The 22,472-nt window shown below is 42.7% G+C and overlaps 1 protein-coding gene across 3 annotated transcripts in view; it reads right to left on the bottom strand.

The window, feature by feature from the left end:
• The window catches only part of hipk3b (homeodomain interacting protein kinase 3b), a 61,839-nt gene that overhangs the window by 8,167 nt on the left and 31,200 nt on the right, over positions 1 to 22,472 (bottom strand). For all 3 annotated transcript variants that reach the window (XM_026320443.1, XM_026320445.1, XM_026320444.1), the window contains 12 exons: positions 11,527 to 11,646; positions 11,140 to 11,226; positions 10,483 to 10,667; positions 10,232 to 10,391; positions 8,386 to 8,509; positions 8,152 to 8,255; positions 7,695 to 7,819; positions 7,229 to 7,396; positions 6,803 to 7,135; positions 6,564 to 6,710; positions 6,185 to 6,447; positions 2,903 to 3,039 (listed from right to left, as the gene is read on the bottom strand). In XM_026320443.1, the coding sequence (XP_026176228.1) occupies positions 2,903 to 3,039; positions 6,185 to 6,447; positions 6,564 to 6,710; positions 6,803 to 7,135; positions 7,229 to 7,396; positions 7,695 to 7,819; positions 8,152 to 8,255; positions 8,386 to 8,509; positions 10,232 to 10,391; positions 10,483 to 10,667; positions 11,140 to 11,226; positions 11,527 to 11,646 (1,953 nt within the window). The remainder of the gene's footprint in view (positions 1 to 2,902; positions 3,040 to 6,184; positions 6,448 to 6,563; positions 6,711 to 6,802; positions 7,136 to 7,228; positions 7,397 to 7,694; positions 7,820 to 8,151; positions 8,256 to 8,385; positions 8,510 to 10,231; positions 10,392 to 10,482; positions 10,668 to 11,139; positions 11,227 to 11,526; positions 11,647 to 22,472) is intronic.

The raw sequence follows: 22,472 nt of genomic DNA on the forward strand, positions 1-22,472 counted from the left end.
CAAATGAGAATCATGAGGTCGAAGGAACTGCCCAAGGAGCTCAGAGACAGAATTGTGGCAAGGCACAGATCTGGCCAAGGTTACAAAAGAATTTCTGCAGCACTCAAGGTTCCTAAGAGCACAGTGACCTCCATAATCCTCAAATGGAAAAAGTTTGGGACGACCAGAGTCTTCCTAGACCTGGCCGTCCAGCCAAACTGAGCAATCGTGGGAGAAGAGCCTTGGTGAGAGAGGTAAAGAAGAACCCAAAGATCACTGTGGCTGAGCTCCAGAGATGCAGTAGGGAGATGGGAGAAAGTTCCACAAAGTCAACTATCACTGCAGCCCTCCACCAGTTGGGGCATTATGGCAGAGTGGCCCAACGGAAGCCTCTCCTCAGTGCAAGACATATAAAAGCCTGCATAGAGTTTGCCAAAAAACACATGAAGGACTCCCAGACTATGAGAAATAAGATTCTCTGGTCTGATGAGACCAAGATTTAATTTTTGGTGTTAATTCTAAGCGGTATGTGTGGAGAAAACCAGGCACTGCTCATCGCCTGCCCAATACAATCCCTACAGTGAAGCATGGTGGTGGGAGCATCATGTTGTGGGGGTGTTTTTCAGCTACAGGGACAGGACGTCTGGTTGCAATTGAAGGAAAGATGAATGTGGCCAAGTACAGAGATATCCTGGAAGAAAACCTCTTCCAGAGTGCTCAGGACCTCAGACTGGGCCAAAGATTCACCTTTAAACAGGACAATGACCACACAGCTAAAATAAGCACACAGCTAAAATAACAAAGGAGTGGCTTCGGAACAACTCTGTGACCGTTCTTGACTGGCCCAGCCAGAGCCCTGACCTAAACCCAATTGAGCATCTCTGGAGAGACCTGAAAATGGCTGTCCACCAACGTTCACCATCCAACCTGACAGAACTGGAGAGGATCTGCAAGGAAGAATGGCAGAGGATCCCCAAATCCAGGTGTGAAAAACTTGTTGCATCATTCCCAAGAAGACTCATGGCTGTACTAGCTCCAAAGGGTGCTTCTACTCAATACTGAGCACAGGGTCTGAATACTTATGACCATGTGATATTTCAGTTTTTCTTTTTTAATAAATTTGCAAAAATTTCTACATTTCTGTTTTTTCTGTCAAGATGGGGTGCTGAGTGTACATTAATGAGAAATAAAATGAACTTTTTTGATTTTGGCAAATGGCTGCAATGACACAAAGAGTGAAAAATTTAAAGGGGTCTGAATACTTTCCGTACCCACTGTATAGTGCAGCTTCCAGTGTATTAAGTGCAACTTAAGCAGTTTCATTTTAACACAACTCCATTCAATTATTCATATTCCTAATTAGGGTCACAGGGATCTGCTGGAGCCTACGCAAGCTCTCTTTTGAGTGAAAGGCAGGGGTACACCCTGAACAGGACCCACACAGAGACAATCAACCTCACACACCAAATTCACTCCTATGGGCAATTCAGTCACCAATCAACTGGGAATGCATGTTTTTGGACTATGGGAGAAATAACACAATTTCAAGTATAATGAAATTTAACATTTAAAAAAGTACACTTAATAAACTTTTAGAAAATATAAACAAATATCCTTTTTTTCCCCACTTTGGTCACTTTGCGTTAATGGCAGTACAGTCAATGATCAATAGTCCAGTAAACTGTCTCCACCCTTAAACACAGCTGGAAATGTTCACCCACCAGCTGTGAGTAACTGAGCATAGCTGATACATTTGTTAGTTACAAAACCTACTGTGGCAGATGAATTACAGCACAAAGATTTGCCTGCTGCTCTGCTACAAGCAGAACGTATTTGCAATTTAAATTCTGTGTCCTTTATCACCTAAATGACCACAGTATAATTACAACTACTTTAGTCAGAAATCCAACTTTCTGGTACAATTTGACATCTTCATGTTCCATAAGATGGACAGATGCAAGATACAATTAAGATGGTGTAATGGAAAAATGAGTTTCAATGATTGATTATTCTTACCGATTATGATTTTTATTGTTTCTTACTGTATTCTTGGTTTTTCAGGTTTCACAGGTTTTCATTTACAGGTTGATTCACTAAGGCTCATGTGTTTTTTATAATCATATCTGATGTTTATGTTCTTCCTGACCTAGTATAGTCTGACACTAAGGGACACAGTGTTCTCAAGGATGTTGGTGAGGAGTATCTGGGAGAAAAGTTCCTTAGGACACCAGGTGTGAGGAAGGGACAAGTATAAGAGAGCATGCCCAGGATGGAGGGTTAACCGTCGAATGAGAATATAGAGTTTTAGAATATAGCCTTATTAGGGAATCACTTTGTAGAACAATGGGGAAGTACAGACTTAATTATCTGATTATGTGAATGATTATTTGCATTTACTTTGCATGTCTGTATAAGTAGCGGACTCAGCCTAATAGGAGCTGAGCAACTGGGGAACAACTGGGGAGGACTCTGATCAATTGTGTTCTATTCTGTTTTGCTCCTTTCTTGCAAGAAATATATTCTGAAAAGACAATGTGTCTGCACTCTCTTTACTGCTCATCCAACGGGTTTTGCCACAACAGACGGCAATGTCATAAAGTAGGAATTTGTGTTTAATGGAACACCACATCCAAACCAGCAACATCCAGTACTAGAGTTCTTTTATTTTATTATATTATCTTATTTTATTAGAATTCTTTTATCCCTGCAGTCATTTTTTTTCATCAAGAATAAAAATATTTTACCATCTTAAACAATCACAAATTCTCTGCAGCCATACTAATACTATGCTGTATGTTCTCCTGGATGGATGACAAATGTTCACAGTGTCTTTCTGCAGCCTATAACCATACCATATAATGTAACAGATATGAAAGTTGGTTTTGTGATTGTGTACTACATGTATGTGACTACTTGTGCTCACCTGCCCAAAGCCTACAGGCTGCTGTTGTTGATGGGGCTGATATGCAGAGGTGATCTTTTGCGGCCTGTTGAGGAGGGTAGTGGATTGATGTCGCCCGGGAACGCCTCGCCCTTTGGACTGGCATGAAGACTCTAAGACTGAGGCAGGAAGTCAAAGTAAAAACGACTGGACAGCAATGGAGAGATAATCTGGCATCCCAGTATCAATATTACTAAATAAATAACAGGCCAAAAAAGGTGGAACCACACAATGATAACTGCAGAAATGGCTAAATTTGAGACAGGAGGCTTTGTGAGTTTGTCACTGATTTCAGCTGTGTTTGATCAGTCCCAAATGTTTAAACATAGTGGAATCTGTTCTCTGACTATGATCTAGAGTATAAATAGAAATATTTGGGGGATCTGGGAAAAGGTTTCAAACTAAGCCTGTTCATAAAGCTTATAGTAGTGTCAGACCACTAGCTATAAATATGACTGATAGCACTTTAATAGCAAGCTGTGCTCCTTTACAAGGGGCTTTAGTTGAAATAGTTTGAGGGATGAGGGAGAGGCATGAAAGGCGGTATGAGTCTGTGTGAATTTCTGATGGTTTACAGTTGAACATTCTACTGTTAAAGATTATAAAGGGTCATCTTAAAAATCTGCTGCTGAAACATTGTCAGTAATGCCCCACTCACCACAGCTGTTGTTAAAGCCTACAGATACAGTGGGGCAAAAAAAGTATTTAGTCAGCCACCAATTGTGCAAGTTCTTCCACTTAAAAAGATGAGAGAGGCCTGTAATTTTCATCATAGGTATAACTCAACTATGAGAGGCAAAATGAAAAAAAATCCAGAAAATCACATTGTCTGATTTTTAAAGAATTTATTTGCAAATTATGGTGGAAAATAAGTATTTGGTCACCTACAAACAAGCAAGATTTCTGGCTCTCACATATCTGTAACTTGTTCTGTAAGAGGCTCCTCTGTCCTCCACTCATTACCTGTATTAATGGCACCTGTTTGAACTCGTTATCAGTATAAAAGACACCTGTCCACAACCTCAAACAGTCACACTCCAAACTCCACTATGGCCAAAACAAGAGAGCTGTCAAAGGACACCAGAAACAAAATTGTAGACCTGCACCAGGCTGGGAAGACTGAATCTGCAATAGGTAAGCAGCTTGGTGTGAAGAAATCAACTGTAGGAGCAATTATTAGAAAATGGAAGACATACAAGACCACTGATAATCTCCCTCGATCTGGGGCTCCACACAAGATCTCACCCCGTGGGGTCAAAATGATCACAAGAACGGTGAGCAAAAATCCCAGAACCACACAGGGGGACCTAGTGAATGACCTGCAGAGAGCTGGTAACACATCAGTAACACACTACGCCGCCAGGGACTCAAATCCTGCAGTGCCAGACGTGTCCCCCTGCTTAAGCCAGTACATGTCCAGGCCCGTCTGAAGTTTGCTAGAGAGCATTTGGATGATCCAGAAGAGGATTGGGAGAATGTCATATGGTCAGATGAAACCAAAATAGAACTTTTTGGTAAAAACTCTACTCATTGTGTTTGGAGGAGAAAGAATGCTGAGTTGCATCCAAAGAACGCCATACCTACTGTGAAGCATGGGGGTGGAAACATCATGCTTTGGGGCTGTTTTTCTGCAAAGGGACCAGGACGACTGATCCATGTAAAGGAAAGAATGAATGGGGCCATGTATCGCCAGATTTTGAGTGAAAACCTCCATCCATCAGCAAGGGCATTGAAGATGAAACGTGGCTGGGTCTTTCGGCATGACAATGATCCCAAACACACCGCCCGGGTAATGAAGGAGTGGCTTCGTAAGAAGCATTTCAAGGTCCTGGAGTGGCCTAGCCAGTCTCCAGATCTCAACCCCATAGAAAATCTTTGGAGGGAGTTGAAAGTCCGTGTTGCCCAGCGACAGCCCCAAAACATCACTGCTCTAGAGGAGATCTGCATGGAGGAATGGACCAAAATACCAGCAACAGTGAACAGAAAACGTTTGAGCTCTGTCATTGCCAACAAAGGGTATATAACAAAGTATTGAGATGAACTTTTGTTATTGACCAAATACTTATTTTCCACCATAATTTGCAAAATAAATTCTTTAAAAATCAGACAATGTGATTTTCTGGATTTTTTTTCTCATTTTCTCTCTCATAGTTGAGGCATACCTATGATGAAAATTATAGGCCTCTCTCATCTTTTTAAGTGGAAGAACTTGCACAATTGGTGGCTGACTAAATACTTTTTTTGCTCCACTGTAGCATGTATAACTGCAATTTAACATTTTCTGTTTTAAATATTTTATACAGGGTAATAAACATTTTTAGGCAGTTACACATGTCTTATGTAGCTTTATGAAGGACACATCCCCACAGATACAGGGGCTCACAGACTGAGGCTGGAACTGTAGTGAGGAGTATTGACGTGGCTGTGCAATTAAGCAAATTTTGATTTCAATTTCGGGTCTCAACAATCACAAAAACTATGTAATCGAGAAAAAAACTATTATTGCATTTTTCAAGTTGTTTGGCCTGCGTTGTTAATGATGTACATGTGCACTTTTGCCCCTCTGGAAGCCCGAACTCTCGCAGCCTATGCTGTCGGTGAAACAAGTCACGTATTTGATATCTAGTAAAATTTAAACACAGATCGACATATAACTAACTAATAAAAAAGAAACAGAAAGAACAACAAGCAACCCCCATGACATCCTTCGCAGCACAGTCATCAATTAAAGATACAGTATAAATAGAAATGCTATTTATACATTTGAATATATTTAATATTATTTGTTTGAAGGATAATTCAGTGTTTTGTTCAATAAATGCTACATATTTCCAGATTCAATGAGTAATCGTGTACAATAATCGTGATTTCAATAATGACCAAAATAATCGTGATTATGATTTCTTCCATTATTGAGCAGCCCTAGTTGACAACAAACAAATATCCACTCCAGAGATATGAGCATATACATCAGGAAAGGTCACCCATAATCACCCGTGAAAACCTCCAAGGCCTACTAAGATCATGTAATCCACTGCCATCTAACCTGTGGACCAGACAGCACTGGTGACTTGGTCTTTGAGCCTGCGCGGCCTACCCATGAACTTACAAGTGTAATGCGATTAGAATCAGCTTGTGACACTTGGCAAATACATTCAGATATGACACCTAATGAACATTATTTTTTTCAATTCAAAGTCACACTTAAATAAGGAACACACTGAAATTACTTGTGTTACCAATGCATCATATGTCCTGTTTTACCTGTGTTCCCGGGTGTTTCACGGATAGCAGGGTTGTTGTAGTTGTTGTTCTGTATTCTCATTGGAGGCACCACAACAGTACGAACTATTGGCTTGCTGGGCTCAGTCTCTGGGGCAACACACGCAATACGGGGCTCGCAGTTCTGGTTGCTGTGAGCGATGTAGTGTCCCTCTGTGAAGGGACTGTTGCTATGACCAGAGGTGTCTGAGGCAGGCGAGCTGTCCACTGTGTCACAACCACTCTCTTGTTCGTCATCTGACATACTGTGAGAGGGCAACCAATTACGAAAGAGGTTGCAAGTTTCTCAGGTACAGGTATTTTGGCTACAGTCTAAAAACATTCACATGAGCTTTATTTGAATAAGCTGCATTAATCATACCTGTTGGGGTGTTTGCAGGGTGAGGTGTTGGACTGAGCTGAGGCTGAAGAGCTGGTGCTGAGCGTGCTGTCTGGACTGCTGAGGGAACAGACTCTCTCCATGCTAACAGTGCTCTGACATGCTTCACACTCTGCACTACCCTTACATCTGTACAGACAGAGAAAATCAAAGCAATTATTTCATCGCTGATATATGAGAATCAAGCATAAACTGTAGTTTCAAGAAACTTTAGTACTTACTCCTCCATTGAGTGTCTTTGTGTGCTCTCCTCCTCATCGCTACTGATACTGATGACACTAACAGTTGGGCTAGCTAGGTTAGAGATCACCATGCCCTGCCGCTGTTCCTGTGAAACTGAAATCTCTTCACTGTCTGGCTCCACTTTACAGCAGTTGTCTTGATCATCCTCCTCCACTTGCTCTGTTTCTTGCTGCTCTCCATCACCATTCTCTTCCCCCGGGCATCTGGCTTTCTCCTCCTGGACATCCTCCACATTCTTTGCTGTATCGGCCATCTTTGGGGACTGGCATACTAAATTTTGGACGTTTGGGTTTTGGGAGAGGTTGCTGCTCCTACAGAAGAGAATATGTCAAATTCAGAAAGGAGACACAATTTTTACTGTTTGTAATTACATAAACTGAATATGGGAAACCCATGTGCCCCACCTGTTCACACAAGGCTTGGCTCTCTTATTGGCAGCTGGCTGTGGCCACACCACATGTGCAATGCCTATGTTGATTGGCTGGTGGGTGGACATGGGCATTTGGTTGGTTAAGAATGGCTGAGGGTGTGCTATTATGGAGCTGTAATGATTACCATGAGGACGCACTTTCCTGCATCACAAAAAAAAAAAAAAAGCATTGCAAATTGAGTCAAAAGCCTCTAGCACCATTACTTACAAAATGGCCTCAGTAACTGGTCCCAAAGGACACATATGAGTCATTGATCATTAACATTTGGGGGAACAAGCACACTGTATGCTGTATGAGATCAGTATAGCAATTCTCAAGGGTGTGCATACATGTGATTTTATATAGTTATATATAAAGGAACTATAAAGACTTCATGAACAGATACAATGTGCCAAAAAGACATTGGGATGTATCCCGCTAAAACAGGCAAATTGCTTACCCCCAGTCACCCAATCTCTGTGAGCCTGCCACAGTATCAGATGCCAAAGTAGTTGGTGGTGGGGGTACTGATGTCACCTGCTGCCAAGTGGGCACCAAGATCTGCTGTGCACAGTTGGACCAGGCCTGTTAAAGTGCAGAAAATCAAAGCAGTGTCAGTAATTTTCCTTCAATGATACATTCATCTGTGTGCACAAAAAATATCCCATTTCTTTGCACTTATTTGTAAGGATACAGTGACATAATAGATTTCCTAGCCCCTTACTCAAGTCCAAACCATCACAACTAAATTCCTAACCCCAACAATTTAGCCAACCCTAAAATCTACATCATAAAATTAAATAAAATGATTTTTCAAAACCTTTACATTATCTACAGTTACTTATGAAGTCAGTCTCCCTCCATCTTATGTTTTCTATCCTCTTCTGAGATCATTCACATCCTTGCTTCTATTTTACCTGTGTGATGACTCCAGGTCTGATTTGTATAGGCTGGACAGGGGGTGCTTGAGTGACCAGAGGCACAGACGCCTCCATTTGAACAGAGTAACCTGCTGGTTTAGCTGTGTTGGTGGGGATTCATGCAGGGAAAACAGACCAGAAAAAATTTGACTTTGAAATATTTAATTATTCATTCTTACCACCAGAAGAATAACAAACAAGTGAAAATATTTAAACAATTACATGTCCTACCTTGAATGGTTGGAGGGCACAGAATGAGTGCCTGCTGAAATGAATCATTGCATCCAAACTGAGTGCTTCCTGTCTGCAGTGGTATTCCAGGGTGCATTACAGAAGGGGCTGAGGGAGCTAAGCCCTAAAAAAGAAAAAAGTTGCATGAGTAAGCTTGTTGATGTATTAAAATGATTAACAGTGGCATTAAAAAACAAACAAACAAAAAAAAAACAGAAATATATCTGTTAAGGGCAGTTTGGTTTTCAATCAGACATTATTTTATAACACACTTAAAATTGAGTGGTAAATCCTGTGTCTGTGAGACCAGTTTTTCCAGGCTCACATAGGTTAAAGCTGAATAATGAAAAAGTTGTCAAACAGTGTCAAACCTACTCTTTGAGACAGGCCTGAGATATATAAAGAACAGTTAAACATGTGCCTCTGCTTCACTATTCATGCTGCTCTCATGCTTGGCTATAATCACATTTATTGAATAACAAGAACTAGGCTCATATTGTCCTGCTACAATTTCTGCAAGCAGCTCAGCCACTATACACATGATAGTAAACACAAAGCAACCTTTCAGAGAATACTAAAAAGCCACATTTTCTCAAAAACAAGAATTCTTTACAATTTACTATCATGCTCCATGGAAACACATATTATAAGCTGTGTAGTTTTAACCAAGTGTCCTTTCATCATTTTTAAACTCTCTCTATACTGATCAAGCACATACTGTTGCTTTAGCCAGCTTGAAATGTTAATTTAAGGGACTCACATCATAGGAAAAAAATGTCTTCTGGTCTAATTTCATCTGAGAAAAAAACCTGAACTCTGGTGTTGTCTGTCAAACACCAAGCTCTGCTTGTCACCTCCTAGCACCATATGAAGCATGGTGGAGACAGCTTCATGTTATGCAGGGGCTTCTCAACAGCAAGGACAAGGGGATTGGTAAGAACTTATGGAAGGATTGATGCAGCCTTATTTAGAGAAGCTCTTGAAGAAAACCTGCTCCAGAGTGCAGTGAACGACCAAGCCAAACCCCAGATTTGAACTGCAAAGAATATCTGCAGAGAGACCTGAAAATAGCACACAATTCCCATCCGATCTATGGAGCTTAAGAGGAAGACGAATGGGATGAACTGCCCAAATCCAGGTGGAGCACTTGTGGAGACCTATCCAAACTGCTACACAGAAAAAGTAAAAACTGAGTCGTTTTGTAGATAATAGTTTAATTTTTATTATTCTTAATAAATTTCTTGTATGTCATCATGTATTGAGTCTAGACTGATGGTCAAATTTGTAAGATGTATTCATTTAATCTTAATCCATCATTACATTGTATTTTATGTAATGTGTCACAATTGGTCATTTTTTATGTTTCCTCCTTAAGAATTTGGCTTCTTAATAAACTTTGCAATGTTTGCATTATAAAGCTGCAACGGCAAACAGCAACATTACTGAATTTACACTATTCTCATGTCCTCAGACACATGACGTGATTTTGTTACCATGACAGCAGTGCTAAGACACAATAAAATGGGCAGGTCGGCAACACGAAAGCAATAAAGGCAAGGAAATTGTCTACATGACCATTCTTCACAGGAGCACATGAACAGTACACACTGCATGTCAATACCATCACCATCTGTGATTATTCCACCACTCAAACACTGTTCCTTTTCCAATTTCCATGTTCAGTGAACAGGAAAAAAAAAACATGTACTAATTATTATAAATTCTTCGTTGGTTTAAGCCTGCATCTTTCCTGATCTAATAATCAGTGTGTGTAAGTGGACCAAAAGCTCCCACTGCATGTTGATGGAAATGACTGATTATGATGCAAACATGCTGAATGACTTACCTGAGTGTGGACACCAGTGATCTTGGTGAAGGGGTGGCTAACTGAGGCAGCAGTGGTTGTGGTAACAGGTCTAATGAAGGGACCTTTATTTCTGTTGGCTGCCTCATATGAGCTGGGACGAGTCCAGCAAACATCCATGATGTGGAAACATGACTTCACACTGGGCAGAAGAGTTCAATTTATTATTATTTGATTATGTAGCAAGGTCAACATGACAAACTGCCTGACATGGCAAGGCAAAGTGATCTCACTGGTGACTATGGGGAAAGTCAATCAGGTGTTGCATTGTCACAAAGGGGTGGCTGAGAGCTTCGGCAGGGGCTATCCTCTCCTCTGCATCAATCAACAACATCTTCTTCAGCAGGCCCACAAACTCCCGACGGTCTGCCTTCTCTGCCAGCAAGTCACTACCTTCCAGATTCAATACCAAGTTCACCTGGAATTCAAAGATTATACAATTAATTAATTGTCAACATAACTACCTAAACAAAATAACATATAAAAAAAGAGAAATGTTACAATATTGTTTGCTCTGTATGAATAACATGATTAATGACTATTATGATACATATTTCCAAAGAATGATACAACATTATTCATCATCACAAATTCACAAGAACCTCCTCTTAGTTAGAAAAGCACAGACCTGATGGTTTCCTGTGGAATTTCCACCTTTACTCTGTTTTTATAGAAAACAGTAAGTGAAACCTGGGCCTTCATTATCAAATTTAAGTTCAGCATTTAGCTGAAGGGAAATTAAGCTCAACTCAGATGTGTCTTTTCTTTTATATAGCTTTAGCTCTACTTCCTCTGGTAAAGACCGGGTAGCCTACAATGTATAAAAATTCTAGGCTGAACTTCCTCTGAAATTCTGTTATGTACACTGTGGTCCAAGCAGCTGAACATACATGTGCTATGTCATCCAAACAGCTGAAGATGTACTTCCTTGCTTCCTTTGATTTCATTCCCGTCTCGGTCTCGTGCTCATCTGTTGACTACAGAAAAAGAAAACTGTTTAGTGCAACCAAGGAAAGTTGAATCCAGTAAATCAGTTTCCATGCTCATTTATATTGCGACTTTAATTAATTAAATTATAAATTTTTTTTATTGAAAAACCCAAGCTCTGAAAATATACTGCCCATGCCATTAAATTTCTCACTATATAATTATAGATATACAAACAGATGCACATCATGTAAAGCATTGTGACTGGCAGTTTATGACTATAGGTTATAGGTTTGTTATTTTACATAAGTAATAATAAGCCATTTTTTAGGTGTATAAGTACTCCTCACCTTTAGTCTCCATGCTGCATAAGGTGAATCAGACTCTTTGAAAAAGAACCGCACAGTTTTTGTCCCCGCATTCAACAAATGTTCTCCTGGCAAACCTTGTGTCTGAGAAATGTAACGAATCTGTTGGACATAAGGAGGGAAGGGAGATAAACAGAAGAACTAAATTTTCAATGTATAGAAAAGGTAATTCTCAATGCAACCACAGGGGGGCACAATCCAGTGTCTCCATGTGCCAGTCCCAAGTCCAGGTAAATGCAGAGGGTTGTGTCAGGAAGGGCATCCAACGTAAGATTTCAGCCAAATCAAACATGCGAATCACAAATATGACTTTCATACCAGATCAGTCGCATCCCAGGTTAACAACGACCGCCACTGGTGCTGTTGACTTACAGGGTGCCAGTGGAAACTGGACTACTGTTGGTCGAAGAAAGAGAGGAGAAAGGCGTGTTCGTAGGCAAAGAAAGAAGAGGAAGGACAGGAGTGTAGGACTTAGAGTAGGGACTTTGTCAGGGAAAACTAGAAGAGTTGGCTGATGTGATGGAGAGAAGAAAGGTGGATAGCTTGTGTGTTCAGGAGACCAGGTGGAAAGGTAGCAAGGCCTATAGTTTAGGAGCAGGGTTCAAGCTGTTTTATCATGCTGTGGATGGAAAGAGGAATGGAGTAGGAGTTATCCTGAAGGAGGATTTTGCTAGAAATGTTCTGGAGGTAAAGAGAGTGTCAGATAGGGTGATGAGTCTGAAGTTGGAAGTTGAAGGTGTGATGTTGAATGTTGTCAGTGGTTATGCCAACCGGGTAGGATGTGAGTTAGAAGAGAAGGAGAAATTCTGGAGGGAGATGGATGAGGTGATTCAGGGTATCCCTAGTGGTGAGATAGTGGGGATTGGGGCAGACTTCAATGGACATGTTGGTGAGGGAAACAGAGGGTGACGAGGAAGTGATGGGCAAGTTTGGTATGCAGGACAGGAATGCAGAAGGACAGAAGGTGGTAGACTTCGCAAAAAGGATGGAAATGGCTGTAGTGAACACGTTTTTCCAGAAAAGGAAGGAGTACAGGGTGATATATAAGAGTGGCGGCAGGAGCACACAAGTTGATTACATCTTGTGCAGACATTTCAACCTGAAAGAGATCAGTGACTGCAAAGTAATGGCTGGGGAGAGTGTAGCCAGACAGCATAGGATGGTGGTGTGTAGTTTGACTCTGGTGGTGATGAAGATGAAGAGGACAAGGGCAGAGCAGAGGACCAAGTGGTGGAAGTTGAAAAAGGAAGAGTGGCTTTCAGGGAGGAGTTGAAACAGGCTCTTGGATGTCAGGAGGTTCTTCCAGATGACTGGACAGTTAGAGCTAAAGTGATCAGGGAGACAGGTAGGACGGTACTTGGTGTGTCATCTGGAAAGAGGAAAGCAGATAAGGAGACTTAAGGAGGTGGTGGAATGAGGAAGTTCAGGAGTGTGTTAAGAGGAAAAGGTTAGCTAAGAAGAAGTGGGACACTGAGAGGACAGAAGAGAACAGACAGGAGTATAGGGAGATGCAGTATAAGGTGAAGGTAGAGGTGGCAAAGGCCAAACAAAGGGCATATGAGGATTTGTATGATAGGTTGGACACTAAGGAGGGAGAAGTGGATTTGTACAGGTTGGCGAGGTAGAGAAGACAGAGATGGGAAGGATGTGCAGCAGGATAGGGTGATTAAGGACAGGGAAGGAAATGTGTTGACGGGTGCCACAAGTGTGATGGAAAGATGGAAGGAATACTTTGAAGAGTTGATGAATGTTGAAATGTTGAATATTGAAAATGTTAGAGAGCACAGAGTAGAAGAGGTGACTGCTGTTGTGGAACAGGAAGTAGCAAAGATCAGTAAGGATGAAATGAGGAAAGCATTGAAGAGGATGAAGAGTGGAAAGGCAGTTGGTCCTGATGGCATACCTGTGGAGGTATGGAAGTGTTTAGGAGAGATGGCAGTAGAGTTTTTGACAGGGCTATTTAACCCTCTGGGGTCTGAGGGGGTTTTTGGGGCCTGGACAAATTTTGACATGTCCTGACATTTGTGCTTTTTTCAGTGTTTTTTAAATATATTAATGTCTAAAGTCTAATAACACTGTAATCAGCACAAAAATGGCTACAATAATATGTGAGCTTCAAGTTTATACATTGTTGTGTTTTTGAGAAAAAAGTGTTTATGCATGGCTAGTGAAAAACTACAATTTTTTACTCACTGAAATAAGACCATAAAACACAAACAGAACATTGGTTCACAAGACTTTGGAGACTGGCATGTTGTAGGCTAAAGTGTTTACTTCAGAGTGCTGTGAATGTCATCTTGTTCACACATTCACAGTAAACAATACACTGATTTAAATTTTCTAAGACACTTTTTGTCCAGAAAGGCCATATGCAAGAGGGTGTGTCTGAGGATGAATAGTCGTGATTTACCTGAGAACACAAAAGACGCACTGAACGTCCAGACAAAGCCGCGCATAATGAGCCTTTCAGTCAATGTAGATGGGACGGATTAGTGCTGTACAATACAACACAATGAGGAGCCAAACGATCCTCATTTGAGTTAAAATCAGTGTTTTTACTCTGAGGACAAGCTAAACTATTTGTCTCTGTGTGGAATGTAAGGAGCGCCGCTTCACGTGCGTAACGCGCCATCATCCAAACGCGCCGAAAAAGTGAGTAAATTCTATGATGAAGTTTGATATTTTGTCATTTCTCGGGGGCGTGCACATATTTACCTGGTTCACCTGAGATTATTTACATGTGAACAGTGGACAGTGTACAAGGCGGGACCGCATTACCTGTAATGAGGTGAGACAGGAAAAAACGGACTTCTCCTTACGTTCATACGAATTAAATAAAAAGTGATGATTTGTTTTTGACTTGAATTGTTTCACTCAAAAGAAAACATTTCAAGCTTTCTAGCCATATAATTCTTATTTTTATGAGCCAAGTATTCGCTGAGATTCTGGTGTTTTATTTACGCGTCTGTGAAGAGAAATGGCAGAGACAGAAAAGTCCGAGAGCGCACCCTGTCGGCTTTCTTTATTTAAAAAAAGCACAACGTTTTGTTGTTATTATGATGGTATACCACTAAAACTAGACCCTTTAACAGATTTGAATGATATACTTCTTTTATCTGTACGATCAGAATTGACAGAGTAATTTAAGTTTGTTTCGGCCTTATCAGAAAAAGATGCGTCAAAACGCGCCGGCGCGTGCGTCGACCCCAGAGGGTTAACAAGATCTTGGAGAGAGAGAGAGGATGCCTGAGGAATGGAGAAGAAGTGTACTGGTGCCCATTTTTAAGAACAAGTGAGATGTGCAGATTTGTGGAAACTACAGAGGAATAAAGCTGATGAGTCACACAATGAAGTTATGGGAAAGAGTAGTGGAGGCTAGGCTGAGGTCAGAAGTGAGCATTTGTGAGTAGCAGTATGGTTTCATGCCAAGAAAGAGTACCATAGATGCAATATTTGCTTTGAGAATGATGAGGAGGAGTACAGAGAAGGCCAGAAGGAGCTGCATTGTGTCTTTGTAGATTTGGAAAAAGCTTATGACAGCGTGCCAAAACCATATGGTTTTGTATGAGGAAGTCTGGAGTGGCAGAGAAGTATGTTCGAGTGGTGCAGGACATGTATGAGAGCTGTAAGACAGTGGTGAGGTGTGCTGTAGGTGTGACAGAGGAGTTCAAGGCAGAGGTGGGATTGCACCAAGGATCGGCTTTGAGCCCCTTGTTGTTTGCTGTGGTGATGGACAAGCTGACAGATGGAGTTAGACAGGAATCTCCATGGACCATTCGCTCTCTCTCCTGTCTCTCTCTACATGTTTGCTCTACTATCCCCCTCCCCTTATCTAGTGTGTGTGTGTGTGTGTGTATATATATATATATATATATACATATATATATACATATACATACATATACACACACCAGAGAAATAGAAGCACGGAGAATAAACAGGATGTTCTCCACCGAACCATCCAAGGTGTACTCTCAGTGGGAGGGCAGTAACACGAGGGCCGACCCTCCAAGGCTGGAGACTGAATGATACTGGAAAAACATATGGGAGAGGGAAGCATCACATAACACCAATGCCCAGTGGCTGGCAGACCTGAGAGCAGACCACAGCAACCTCCCTGAACAGGAACCAGTAACCATCGCAACGGCAGATATCCAAGAAATGGTCTCAAACATGAAGAGCTGGACAGCACCGGGGCCTGACATGATCCACACCTACTGGCTAAAGAAGCTAACTGCCCTCCATGAGCACCTGGCAGCTCAAATGAACCAGCTGCTAATGGATGGGACCCACCCAGAGTGGCTAACTGAAGGCAGTACAGTCCTGATCCTGAAGGACCCCCAAAAGGGAGCAGTCCCATCCAGCTACCGTCCGATAACCTGCCTCTGCACAACATGGAAGCTCCTGTCGGGCATCATAGCGGCTAAGATGAGTAGGCACATGGCTCAATACATGAGCGGGGCCCAGAAAGGAATGGGTAAGGACACCAGGGGAGCAAAACATCAACTACTGGTGGATAAAGCGGTCGCTCGAGACTGTAAGACCAGGCAGACCAACCTGTGCACCGCCTGGATTGACTACAAGAAAGCCTATGACTCAATGCCTCACACATGGATCCTGGAATGCCTGGAACTGTACAACATCAATAGGACCCTAAGAACCTTCATAAGGAACTCAATGGGACTGTGGAAAACAACCCTAGTAGCCAACCTCAAGCCGATAGCACAGGTCTCCATCAAGTGCGGCATCTACCAAGGAGATGCTCTGTCCCCACTGCTGTTCTGCATAGGCCTGAACCCCCTCAGCCAGATCATCACTAAGACTGGCTTCGGATACCGACTGCGAAATGGGGCAACCATCAGCCACCTCCTGTACATGGATGACATCAAGCTGTATGCCAGGACCGAGCGAGACATCGACTCACTGATCCACACCACCAGGATATACAGCAACGACATTGGAATGTCATTCGGAATGGACAAGTGTGGTCGAATGATAACAAAGAGAGGGAAGGTTGTCAGGACTGAAGGAGTTGAACTCCCAGAAGGCAGCATAGCGGATGTTGAGGGCAGCTACAAGTACCTTGGAATCCCACAGGCAAATGGGAACCAGGAAGAAGCCGCAAGGAAAGCAGCCACAGCCAAATACCTACAGAGGGTAAGGCAAGTCCTAAGAAGTCAGCTAAATGGGAAGAACAAGGTCCAAGCCATCAACACCTACGCCCTGCCGGTCATCAGATACCCCGCTGGCATAATAAGCTGGCCAAAAGAGGACATAGAAGCCACTGATGTCAAGACAAGGAAGCTCTTCACAATGCATGGAGGACTTCACCCCAAATCCAGCATCCTGAGACTGTACGCTAAGAGGAAGGAAGGAGGCCGGGGACTGGTGAGCGTCAGAGCCACCATCCAAGATGAAACGACCAAGATCCATGAGTACATCAGGAAGATGGCCCCAAGCGATGGAATACTTAGTGAATATCTCAGGCAACAGAAGCCCGATGCAGAGGAAGAAGAGCAAGAACCATCATGGCAGGACAAACCCCTGCACGGCATGTACCACCGACAGATACAAGAAGTGGCTGATATCGAGAAGTCCTACCGGTGGCTGGAAAAAGCTGGACTGAAAGACAGCACAGAGGCACTGATCGTAGCAGCACAAGAACAGGCCCTGAGCACAAGATCGATAGAGGCCGGGGTCTACCACACCAGACAGGACCCCAGGTGCAGGCTGTGCAAAGATGCCCCTGAGACAATCCAGCACATAACAGCAGGTTGTAAGATGCTAGCAGGCAGAGCGTACATGGAACGTCATAACCAAGTGGCCGGCATAGTGTACAGGAACATCTATGCCGAGTAAGGGCTGGAGGTCCCAAGGTCAAAATGGGACATGCCTCCAAAGGTGAGGGAGAATGACCAAGCTAAGATCCTGTGGGACGTCCAGATACAGACCGACAAACAGGTGATGGCTAACCAACCGGACATAGTAGTGGTGGACAAACAACAGAAGAAAGCCGTAGTGGTAGATGTAGCGATCCCAAGTGACAGCAACATCAGAAAGAAGGAACACGAGAAGCTGGAGAAATACCAAGTGCTTAAAGAAGAGCTAGAAAGGATGTGGAAGTTGAAGGCAACAGTGGTCCCCGTGGTAATCGGCACCCTCGGGGCTGTGACCCCCAAACTGGGAGAGTGGCTCCAACAGATCCCAGGAACAACATCAGAGATCTCAGTCCAGAAGAGCGCAGTGCTAGGAACAGCTAAGATACTGCGAAGAACCCTCAAACTCCCAGGCCTCTGGTAGAGGACCCGAGATTGAGGAAGACACACCACCACCCATAGGGGTGAGACGGGAAATTTTTTTTTTTTAAATTATATATATACATATATATATATATATATATGTATATATATACAGTGGGTATGGAAAGTATTCAGACCCCTTTAAATTAAATTTGAAATGTTTCAAGTATATTTTAACAGTAGTGTACTATTTTGGCAAGCAAAAGTACCCAATAATATGTGTTTTAATAATATGTTTTTAAAGTACTAAAGCAGTTTTACAGTGGGTACGGAAAGTATTCAGACCCCTTTAAGTTTTTCACTCTTTGTGATATTGCAGCCATTTGTTAAAATAAAAAAAGTTAATTTTATTTCTCATTAATGTACACTCAGCACCCCATCTTGACAGAAATGTAGAAATTTTTGCAAATGTATTAAAAAAGAAAAACTGAAATATCACATGGTCATAAGTATTCAGACCCTTTGCAGAGACACTCATATTTAACTCACATGCTGTCCATTTCTTCTGATCCTCCTTGAGATGGTTCTGCTCCTTCATTGGAGTCCAGCTGTGTTTAATTAAACTGATTGGACTTGATTAGGAAAGGCACACACCTGTCTATATAAGACCTTACAGCTCACAATGCATGTCAGAGCAAATGAGAATCATGAAGTCAAAGGAACTGCCCAAGGAGCTCAGAGACAGAATTGTGGCAAGGCACAGATCTGGCCAAGGTTACAAAAGAATTTCTGCAGCACTCAAGGTTCCTAAGAGCTCAGTGGCCTACATAATCCTCAAATGGAAAAAGTTTGGGACAACCAGAACTCTTCCTAGATCTGGCCGTCCAGCCAAACTGAGCGATCGTGAGCCTTGGTGAGAGAGGTAAAGAAGAACCCAAAGATCACTGTGGCTGAGCTCCAGAGATGCAGTAGTGAGATGGGAGAAAGTTCTACAAAGTCAACTATCGCTGCAGCCCTCCACCAGTCGGGGCTTTATGGCAGAGTAGCCCGACGGAAGCCTCTCCGAAGTGCAAGACATATAAAAGCCTGCATAGAGTTTGCCAAAAAACACATGAAGGACTCCCAGACTATGAGAAATAAGATTCTCTGGTCTGATGAGACCAAGATTTAATTTTTGGCGTTAATTCTAAGCGGTATGTGTGGAGAAAACCAGGCACTGCTCATCGCCTGCCCAATACAATCCCTACAGTGAAACATGGTGGTGGGAGCATCATGTTGTGGGGGTGTTTTTCAGCTGCAGGGACAAGACGACTGGTTGCAATTGAAGGAAAGATGAATGCGGCCAAGTACAGAGATATCCTGGAAGAAAACCTCTTCCAGAGTGCTCAGGACCTCAGACTTTCAACAGGACAATGACCCTAAGCACACAGCTAAAATAACAAAGGAGTGGCTTCGGAACAACTCTGTGACCGTCCTTGACTGGCCCAGCCAGAGCCCTGGCCTAAACCCAATTGAGCATCTCTGGAGAGACCTGAAAATGTCTGTCCACCAACCTTCACCATCCAACCTGACAGAACTGGAGAGGATCTGCAAGGAAGAATGGCAGAGGATCCCCAAATCCAGGTGTGAAAAACTTGATGCATCATTCCCAAGAAGACTCATGGCTGTACTAGCTCCAAAGGGTGCTTCTACTCAATACTGAGCACAGGGTCTGAATACTTATGACCATGTGATATTTCAGTTTTTCTTTTTTAATAAATTTGCAAAAATTTCTACATTTCTGTTTTTTCTGTCAAGATGGGGTGCTGAGTGTACATTAATGAGAAATAAAATGAACTTTTTTGATTTTGGCAAATGGCTGCAATGACACAAAGAGTGAAAAATTTAAAGGGGTCTGAATACTTTCCGTACCCACTGTATGTATATATTGTGTATATATGTGCGTGTGTGTGTGTGTGCATGGCCAGCCTTTTTTCTCCTTCAAGCTCAGGTCCTCTACCAGAGGAGTAGGAGCTTGAGTCCTGTGCAGTATCTTATGGGATCTGATGGAACCACTCTCCCAGTTTGGGGGTCACAGCCTCGAATGTTCTGATTACCGTGGGGATCACTGTTACCTTCACCATCCACATCTTTTCTAGTTCTTCTTTCAGCCCTTGATATTTCTCGAGTTTCTCATGTTCCTTTTCTAATATGTTGCTATCACTTGGGATTGCTACATCTGTCACTACAGCCATGTTGCCCTGTTTGTCCACCACAACTGCATCCCGTGGGTTAGCCGTTACCAGTTTGTCAATCTCGATCTGGAAGTCCCAAAGGATCTTAGTCTGATGTACTCATGGATGTTTGCTTTTTCTTCCAGGATAGTGGCTCTGACACTCATTAGTCCTCAGCCTCCTTCCTTCCATGTAGTGTACACTCTCAGGAGGGTAAAAACCTCCGTGCATTGTGAGGAGCTGGGTGTAAGTGTTGATAGCCCTGGAGCTTGTTCTTCCCATTCAGCTGACTTCTCTGGACTTGCCCTACTCTTTGTAGATTTCTGGCAGCTGCTGCTCTCCTTGCAGCCTCTTCATGGTTCCCATTTGCCTGTGAGATTTCAAGGTACTTGCAGCTGTTGCCTTCTGGTAGTACACTCCTCTCAGTTCTGACTGCCTTCTCTCTTCTTGTTACCATCTGACCACACTTAACCATTCTGAATGACACTCCACTGCTGTAGATTTTAGTGGTATGGATCAGTGATTTGATGTCTCATTTTCTTCTGGCATAAAGCTTGATGTCATCTATGTAGAGGAGGTTGATGGTTGCTCCATTCTGTAGTCGGTATCCATGACCATTTCTGGTGATAATCTTGCTGAGGGGGTACAGGCCTGTGCAGAACAACAGTGGGGATAGTGCATTTCCTGCACTTGTTTTATCTGTCAGTAGCTGATGCTTGCCTGGTGTTCCTATGATGCCTGACGGGAGCTCCCATGTTGTTATTAGGTTATTGGACAGTAGTTGGATGAGAATGCTCTGTCTTGGGGCTCCTTCAGGTTTAGGACTGTCCTGCCTTTAGTTAGTCATTCAGGGTGTGTCCTGTCCACTATCAGCTGGTTCATTTGTGCAGCTAGGTGTTCATGGAGTTAGGTTAGCTTCATTAGCCAGTAAGCATGGAGTATGTCTGGACCTGGTGCTGTCCAGTTCATCATTCTTGAGACTGTTTCTTTACTGTCTGCCACTGTGATGGTTATTGGATCCTGTTCAGGCATATTGCTGTGGTCTGTTCTTAAGTCCACCGGCCACTGAGCATTGTTGTTATGTTATGTGATGCTTCCTCTCTTCCTTGTGTCTGTGTCTGTGTGTATTTCTTTATCCCATTCAGATGGATCAGAAGGGCTGTGTTTTTTTTTTTTTTTTTTTTTACAAAGCGCAAATGTCTGTGAAATCAGCCTAGTGGTGGTTGTTCTTTACACTTGGGTGCGATTGACGTCAGTCAGGCTTCTCTCTGGCCTCCTCCTATAAACCTGTGTGTGACATTCTTCCACACCATCTGACTGACAAGCATCATTACCAAGCAGAGATTCAGCATTGAGACCAAAATTTCTAAGACATAATATGAATTGACCTTGACACTTTTCAAAGCTACACATTGTTTTGAATCTAGCCGTTTGTCTGGAATGTGTTGTCGTGCTATGCTAACTGTGTACGTATGTACACATCCACCCAGTTATTTTCCCTACATCTGAGGGCCCTGGTGGAATGGCACTGCTAATTACTGTAAATTCAGTATCAGTATGTAGTGTTTCAAAGTAAAGGGCTGCTGTGATTGAGATGTTACCATCAGTTAAAAACCAACACTCATTGTAGAATGTTTAAAATTAACATGATAATTTAATAGTAGTAACTTTTTTTATTCCACCCTAACCCCTTGAGAATTACATTTTCGTCTTCTTTTCCTTTCAGCTGCTCCCTTCTGGGGTCACCACAGCGAATCAGCTGCCTCCATTTAACCCTATCCTCTGTATCCTTCACACCCACACCAACTATCCTCATGTCCTCCTTCACTACATCCAAGATCCTCCTCTTTGGTCTTCCTCTAGGCCTCCTTCCTGGCAGCTCTAACCTCAGCATCCTTTTACCAGTATATTCACTGTGCCTCCTCTGAACATGTCCAAACCATCTCAGTCTGGCTTCCCTGGCTTTTTCTCCAAAACATCTAACATGAGCTGTCCCTCTGATGTACTCATTCCTATCCATCCTCGTCACTCCCAGAGAGAACCTCAACATCTTCAGCTCTGCTACCTCCAGCTCTGCCTCCTGTCTTTTTCTCAGTGCCACTGTCTGTAAACCATACAACATTGCTGGTCTCACCACTGTCTTGCACACCTTTCCTTTCATTCTTGCTAACACTCTTGTCATACATCACACCTGACACTTTACTCCACCTTTTTCAACCTGCTTGCACACATCTCTTCACTTCTTTTCCACACTCTCCGTTGCTCTGGACTGTTGACCCTAGGTACTTAAAGTCCTCCACCTTCTTCACCTCTACTCCACGTTCTACTTGAGTCCCTCTCATTTGCACACATGTACTCTGTTTTACTGCAGCTAACCTTCATTCCTCTCCTTTCCAGAGCAAACCTCCACCTCTCTAGATTTTCCTCCACCTGCTCTCTGCCCTCACTACAGATGACAATGTGATCTGCAAACATC

The sequence above is a fragment of the Mastacembelus armatus genome, chromosome 3 (assembly GCF_900324485.2).
Source record: "Mastacembelus armatus chromosome 3, fMasArm1.2, whole genome shotgun sequence".
Lineage (NCBI taxonomy): Eukaryota > Metazoa > Chordata > Actinopteri > Synbranchiformes > Mastacembelidae > Mastacembelus > Mastacembelus armatus.